The sequence below is a fragment of the Urocampus carinirostris genome, chromosome 9 (genome assembly GCF_059441175.1).
Source record: "Urocampus carinirostris isolate Australia breed hairy pipefish chromosome 9, RoL_Ucar_1.0, whole genome shotgun sequence".
In the NCBI taxonomy this organism is placed as follows: Eukaryota; Metazoa; Chordata; class Actinopteri; order Syngnathiformes; family Syngnathidae; genus Urocampus; species Urocampus carinirostris.
Window position 1 is genome coordinate 29,749,509 of NC_142357.1, and position 7,730 is coordinate 29,757,238.

General features: G+C 40.5%; 1 protein-coding gene across 1 annotated transcript; it reads left to right on the plus strand.

The window, feature by feature from the left end:
- Positions 1–7,659, plus strand: rmnd5b (required for meiotic nuclear division 5 homolog B). Its single transcript, XM_088343463.1, has 9 exons — positions 1–193; positions 258–400; positions 468–605; positions 694–794; positions 1,196–1,362; positions 2,963–3,128; positions 3,213–3,315; positions 3,396–3,550; positions 5,530–7,659. Exons 1-9 carry the CDS (start codon positions 55–57, stop codon positions 5,591–5,593), a joined length of 1,176 nt encoding a protein of 391 aa, XP_088199589.1. The 5' UTR covers positions 1–54; the 3' UTR covers positions 5,594–7,659.
- Positions 7,660–7,730: the final 71 nt, after the last annotated feature.

A 7,730-nucleotide genomic window follows, 5' to 3' on the forward strand; every position in this document is an offset into this window, starting at 1 on the left:
TCTCACATAGGTGGGGCTGTGTGTGTGTGGGTGCTTGTGTGTCCCTTGTGAACAATGGAACAGTGCGCGTGTGTGGAGCGGGAACTGGAGAAAGTGCTCCATCGCTTCGTCATGTACGGCCACCAATCTGAGGAGAGGCTGGACGAGCTGCTGCGTAGCGTCTGTGAGATTCGTGGACAGTTGGTTGCATTTGGTAAAGGAAACATTTCTTCTGTTAAGTTGATTATTGGCCTTTTTGACCTTTAATCTTATTGCAGGAGTACAAGATGGAGATCTTTCGGTCCTTTCTCAGACAATGGCTCAATGTTGTAAGAATATCAAAGAGACGGTCCAAATGCTCGCCTCTCGACATAAAGATATTCACGGAAGCGTGTCCAAAGTGGGCAAAGCCATTGACAGGGTAAATTATAACAAACTAGGTGGACTCATGAAAGCACATTCATCATTCGTGTTTCTTGCCTTCACAGAATTTTGATGCAGAGATCAGTGCTGTGGTCGCAGAGACCGTGTGGGACACTCCTGAGCGACAAAAGCACTTGAGTGAAACCGTAGTGGAGCACCTGTACAGACAAGGCATGCTCGGTGTAGCAGAAGATCTTTGTCAAGTAAAAAAACAAATTTCCATCACTTTTGATATTGTCTGGCCTTGTGTTATGCCTGAGTTGTCATTTTTTAATTGTGTGGTTGTTCCAGGAGTCAGGTGTGGTAATAGATATGAGTATGAAGCAGCCTTTTTTGGAGCTTAACCGGATCCTTGAGGCACTAAGGATGCAGAATCTGAGGCCGGCACTTGAGTATGTTTTTGTTTTTACAGATTTAACTCTAGAGCACTTACATCTCATTATTTCAACCTAACTTTCAGTTTCCTTACAATTAATATCCAGTTAGCATGCTAGCCTTTACACTAGTTTGTGGAAAGTAAATGAGCAAATTCCACCAGTTTTACTCTTTAATTCAGAGAGGAGGACAAAAATGTCTTTTAAGGAGCTTAAAAAATAAATATTGTGTATGAGAACAATAAAACAAGCCTACTCCCTATTGTTCAATTTGGCACCACCACTGAGGATTACCCAAATTGTTATTCAAAAGAAACGATAAAATAACAAATTGTGATGACTTGTTACTCACTACGTGATTGAAGAGCAGAATACCTTGTGCTTTTGACCTCTAAATCTTTAATTTTGCTTGACCTAAGGTGGGCGGTGACAAATCGACAGCGTCTCCTGGACCTCAACAGCTGCTTAGAGTTTAAATTGCACCGCTTGTACTTTATCAGCCTGCTTAGTGGAGGCATCAGCAATCAGATGGAAGCGCTACAATATGCCCGGCACTTCCAGCCCTTTGCCTCACAGCACCAGAGAGGTGAGGAGTTTGTGTACAAATTAAAGACTTTCACAATAGATTTAACGTTATTTATGTATAAAGTACCGTATTTTCTGCACTATAAGGCGCACCCGGTTATAGGGCGCACCCCGAAAAAATAGTTTTTGGTCCTATTTTTGACATACATAAGACGCACCGGATTATAAGGCGCTACAATGGGAACGTGGACAAAACAGTCAGATAGTTCAGTCCAACTTATTACCCCCTTAACATTCCGAAAGCTTGCAAAGACGCAAATACGTGTCGAGAACACGTGCGGATGCGGTGTCCGTACGATGTCACTCAAATGCATAGTTCCATCATTCGGGAGGTTAAAGTCTTGGGATTCAAGAAATGCCAACCATTCCTTAGTATCTATTTTCTTTTTCGCTCGCAACTTTACTGTGCATATGACAATAAACACTTGGAATTGAGTTTAATTTAAAAATAGACACTCCATTCCATCCATTATCTGCACCGCTTATCACAGAAACATCGAGTTCAGTCTGAAACAAGATACAGGGACAATATGAAACCCGGAGTAGCTCACCGAAGTCGTTGTGTTCATAATAATGTGCAGCCAATGTCCTCTTATATCCGTGAGGGTAGTAAATCCAGGAGAATAAAATATTTACAAATACAGAATAGAAAAAAAATGCTTTCTCTATGCCGTCAGCCACGTGCTATACACATTCATCTTTTTCGGCCAATTGCAGGCTTTGTTTCGCCGTTCAAGCCAATGCCAGCCTGTAAATGATAAAAAGGATCCGCCCCTTGACCTCCGAATAACTTTAGCCAATAGTGATCGATTCATTTGATGATTGACACATCTTTTTCGGCCAATTGCAGGCTTTGTTTTGGCGTTTAAGCCAATGCCAGCCTGTAAATGATAAAAAGGATCCGCCCCTTGACCTCCGAATAACTTTAGCCAATAGTGATCGAATCAAATGATGATTGACACATTGGTTTGCCAATGAAACGCCGGTAAATAAATCCCAGCATACACCGCGTACTACTTGGCGTTCGGGGGAAAATCTAGTCGGCGGCTGCAAGTTAGTTGGAAAACTTTGCAATTTTAAAATTGATCCATAAATAAGGCGCACTGTATTATAAGGCGCATGGTCAGCTTTTGAAAAAAATAAAGGCTTTTAGGTGCGCCTTATAGTGCGGAAAATACGGTAATTGTAAATTAAAGTTCACAGGTTATTTGAGTACTATAAGGATTATATGGCTCAAAGTAGACCAACCTTATTTGTAATTCACATCTTTTTCGGCCAATTGCAGGCTTTGTTTTACACCGCTTAGGCGTATACAAGCCTTTAAATGCTAAAAAGGACCCGCCTCCCTTACCTTCAAACAATTATAGCCAATAGTGGCCGATTCAAATCATGATTCACATATTGGTTAGGAAATTAATTGCAGGTGTATATATTTCCCAGTGTATATATAACAAATACAGGTTTTCAATGTGGAAAGCATTGATTAGGCCTTTCGGGAGTATGTCAAAGTTAGATACTATTGTGGGAGAAAAAAAAACACTCAACTACCTACTCAATGTTGTAGTTGTGGCTCAACTCTCTCTTGTTTGTTTTCCATGTAGACATTCAAATCCTGATGGGTAGCCTGGTCTACTTGCGTCACGGCATTGAGAACTCCCCTTACCGTAGTTTGCTGGAAACCAATCAGTGGGCAGAGATCTGTAACATCTTCACCAGAGACGCCTGCGCTTTACTAGGCCTTTCCGTAGAGTCTCCTCTTAGTGTTAGGTGAGTCTTTTCTATATAAAACTTGAAACTATTTCATGGGGTAACGTGAAAGAAAGCAATGACAGTTATTCACCGCCTCCTTAGCTTCGCCTCAGGCTGCATGGCTTTGCCCGTGCTGATGAACATCAAGCAGGTGATCGAGCAGAGACAATGCAGCGGCGTCTGGACGCACAAAGACGAGCTGCCCGTGAGTGTTTTTCTTCTTCTTCCTTATCCCCCGTTTCGGTTTCACGTTTTTTCAGTCCTCCGCTCATGTTGCTTGTGCAGATTGAAATCGACTTAGGCAAGAAGTGCTGGTACCACTCTGTATTCGCCTGCCCCATCCTCAGACAACAAACATCAGAGAGCAACCCACCCATGAAGCTCATCTGCGGTCACGTCATCTCCAGAGATGCTCTCAACAAACTTACCAACGCTGGGAAGTAAGTCATCCAGAAATGCAGCAAGTAATGGATTGTCAAATACTTTCATAATTGTTTGGAAATACTGGAAAGAAAATGTAAATACTGAAATATCTTTATTGTCATTGACATCAACATTGTGAGAAAATGTTTGCAACGAGATTAGACATTGCGCTCCTTGGTAAAGATGTGCTGTAAATCTCAGACTATAGACTGGGAGGTCGCTGGTTCGAGCCTCGGCCGAGTCATACCTAAGACTTACAACATTGGTACTCATTGCCTCCCTGCTTGGCGCTCAGCATTAAGGGGTGGAATGGGGGGTTTGCTCACCTATTGACTAAAAAATGGCTGCGGCTGCATCGGCTCGCTACAATTTAACTGTACGGGTCAGGTGTATCGACATTTCGTTCTGTGTGCATTGTTACAAAGAATGACAATACAAGTAAACTATTATTATTATTATTATTATTATAAGCCGTGACTTTTATCCCATGCTTTCAACCCTGCGGCTTTTGCAAAGATGCGGCAAATTTATGCATTTTTTGTTATGGCCACCAGGGGCGCCCGAGCAGTAAAGGTAAGCGTTAGACAGGTGTAGATGCAAGTTTATCGTAACTTCGCGCACATGAATAAAACTAGCATGAACAGACCCTCATAATGGAAAAGCTGTCAATCGAAAGGGGAGGGATAACTACCATATTGGGAAATAATAATAATAATGATGATTATAAACCTCACCCTGTACATTTTTTAAAGGAAAACATGTTGTTCATATAAAAGCCACACCTGAGAATTGGCTACATGTGTCCACATTGATGAGATATTTACAAAGAAAGACTGTACACAGAAAGAGTTTTAATATATGGTACCTTAACCCCTTAATGGGCCGGCGGATAAACAATTATGTCTCTATACGATGTCACCAAAATGTCATGCCACATATGATTAAAAAAAGCTTAAACTCTTGGGATTCAAGATGATTCATTTCATACCATTTAAAAATATACTCACTAGAGAAACATCACAATCAGCCTGAAACAAGATACGCAAAAACTATAAAGCCGGCGTAACTCATTATTACGTCCCCTGGCCCTCTTTAACTTCTTTGAATCTCAGCGAAAATGGCTTCGTTACAATCCAGAGAATCGAACCGTGTAAAATTTTGACCTGTAGCGCCCACCAAAGGGGAACAGGTCAACTAATTACATTAGTATTTTGTTATTTGTTATTAGTACGTTACTTTTTTATGGTGCATGAATTTAAACGGGACGGTTTTAGGTAACTTAATTTAATTGAATAATAACCAGATTATTTGATTTATTTAAACTTGTTTTTGTCCAAATTAATCTTGATATTATTCAAACCTGAAATATGATACCAACTCAAAAATCACATTTTCATCATTAACAATTGGAGGGAGTGGGTGTTTAAATTAAAACATTTTAAAGGATTTTTTGTATTGGTTTTGTTAACCATTTTATTAAGTGAAAAAGACATTACGTTTTACCTTTCAGTAGTTGAGATCTGTCATAGCTTTTTTACAACATTAATTTATATTAAGTGTGTGTGTGTGTGTGTGTGTGCGTGTGTGTGATATATATATATATATATATATATATATATATATATATATATATATATATAGGTACACTAACGTGGAAACCTTTATAATTTAAATCCCACCTGGTAATGACAGTATTTAATAACAATTTACTCTTTACTAAAATGACACAGCCTAATACAATTTTCTAAAAAGCAGGCTGAGAAATTGACCTTTTTGAGTCTCTGATAGAGAATACGTGTGTAGCCCGCAGACTGGTTTGACAGTAATATAACAGCTGTTATTTTAGATGTGCTCTCAAAAACTGGTTCGCGCTAATCAGTATTCTAAACAGCAGCTCTCAGCCTCAAAAACTTAACTAGAGACACTGCTCTTTTATTTTCTCAAAAACTTGATATTCCCATTTTTACTCTTCATATTTGTTATTCTGTGTTATCAGGTTGAAATGCCCCTACTGCCCCATGGAACAGAATCCCTCACACGCCAAGCAGATCTACTTTTGATGGTGCACAGTTCTGTGAAGGGAAAGATCAAGTCCCTTGGAGCGCCTGGCATATTCAGGACCCTTCTTGTAAGCTCGAACGTTCCTGGTGCTCATTGGACACCTTTCGCCACCCCAATAGATTCCAGGTCCGCTCTCCGAAATGAGGCGGAACGAGGATTCTTGAGAATGTCTTCACAAGTGATTGAAAAGCGTTTGTTCAACCTTGTTTGCAACTGAACTATGATGATCATGATTATTTATAGTGTTTGTTCTTGGGGCTTTTTTTGAGTTGGCTTCTGGAAAAAAACATTGCTTGTGTTTCTGTTTTTTTTATGGCAAAGCAACTGTCATGAGCAAAGCTTTTCAAGGAAATGTGCAGTGGAGCTCAAATGACAGCATGACTTGGATTGGACACCTCTCCCCGTCCTGTGGTACAAACAGCACCAGTGAGATTCTCCCCCTTGGTAGAAGTCCCTTCGTTTTGGTCCACGTGTGTATCTAACACAACCCCAAGGAAATATACGCTACTGTGAAATGTGCTCTCTTTCCGGTCTCCGTTGCGACAGCTCGATGTAAAATAGCCGAGGTAACGTATCTAAATGACACTAGTGCAAGTGTTACTAACACCTCCGCAACGCTCTGTGCATCCTAACGCTGCAAAATCATGTGATGTGGAGGTGTGAAGTGGTGTGACGCTCGCTCCGGAGCCTCGTGATTCAGCTTTACTTGTGGGTGGAGATGTCCGTTGAATATCGCGGCTGACGTTTTTTGTTTTTTTTGTTTAATCCTTGTATACCGTATTTTTCGCACTATAAGGGCATACTGGATAATAATTCGTATGAAGTTAAAATAAAGGGCCATATTTGCGCATTAAAGAATAAATCACTCATCACAATTACATAACTATAATAGGAATCGAACCCAGTTCGTAGCGTGGAGTGCAACGAATTACATCCGGGATATTACGAGAGATGCAGACGAGAAAAGGGGAAGGCATTAGGTCGTATCAGTCACTAGTCTCTGTACCAAATTCTAGATCAGGGGTGGCCATCCCCAACTCGGGTGATGCAAACTTAAAGCTTATTAGCAAGCTGTGTGGACGCTTGATAAAGACCCAGGTAATTGGACTCGCCTTTAATTGAGCAGAGAAACTCCAAAAACATGCAGGACATGCAGCTCTTGAGGACCAGGTTGGCCACCCCTGTTCTAGATGTTCTCATTGGGCTGGGCCACAAAATGGTGTCAGAAATTGTGGTACAGCTGACTTGCAGGCTAAACGACAATAAGGAAATTGTGGGTAATAATTCGGTCCTTCTGAATTGAATGAAGAGAACGGCATTGGGGGTAGTAATTCAGTCCTCCTGAAATGCATAAATAATTGCATGGCTGTACATATACAAACTATGTCAAATAGAAGGCTTAGTTTGAGCTGAGAAAAGGGAAACAACATTCTCTCTGGTACAGTTGTCACAAATGGTGTGACAATGTGATAAGACCTGATGCCTTTTTGTATACCGTAGCTTATTGCACAAAAAGGGCAAACACATGTTACAATTAGGTGGGTTAGGTGCGCCTTATAGACCGAAAAATAGGTTATTCATTTTCTGCACATTGGTTTTATTTACAGATGGCATTGTGAAGAACAATCCTCAGGGTTTATGCTCACAGCACACAAATAGTGTTGTTGAAACAATCCAGACGGATTATACAGTTTTATGGGACCCCCGAATGCATGTTTCTAGAATCCTCTCCAAAGTTGTGATGTCACCTCACAGTGAGGCCCATTTGCTTCGTAAGCCTTTCACCAGCATAGCCCTTGCATCAAACATAGTATATATATACATATATCTATTCAGTGTTGCGTACATAATCCTCACCTGGTTATTATTTAAAACAAAGCATAGCGGGTGTCTTTTTCCTCCTGCGTGTGATTCGAAGGATTTTTTTTTTTTTTTGGTTGAGAATTGTTCATGGCTTCTGTCAAGTCTGCGTTTCCTGCTTTCCTCTATGGGATGTGAGTTAATTGTAAATAGTGATCCTGACATGTTTCATATACTGGCGGCAGAAATAAAACTTTATACTCCAGGTCATTTGGTAAGGCTGTTCTTACAGGGGGGAAATGTCACAAGTTAACTTGAATTTGCAATGATTACTTT

Coding starts and splice junctions, on each gene's coding strand:
- rmnd5b (XM_088343463.1), top strand. CDS start 55: ATGGAACAGTGCGCGTGTGTGGAGCGGGAACTGGAGAAAGTGCTCCAT. Junction 401..467: donor TGGGCAAAGCCATTGACAGG/GTAAATTATAAC, acceptor TTGCCTTCACAG/AATTTTGATGCAGAGATCAG. Junction 3,551..5,529: donor AAACTTACCAACGCTGGGAA/GTAAGTCATCCA, acceptor CTGTGTTATCAG/GTTGAAATGCCCCTACTGCC.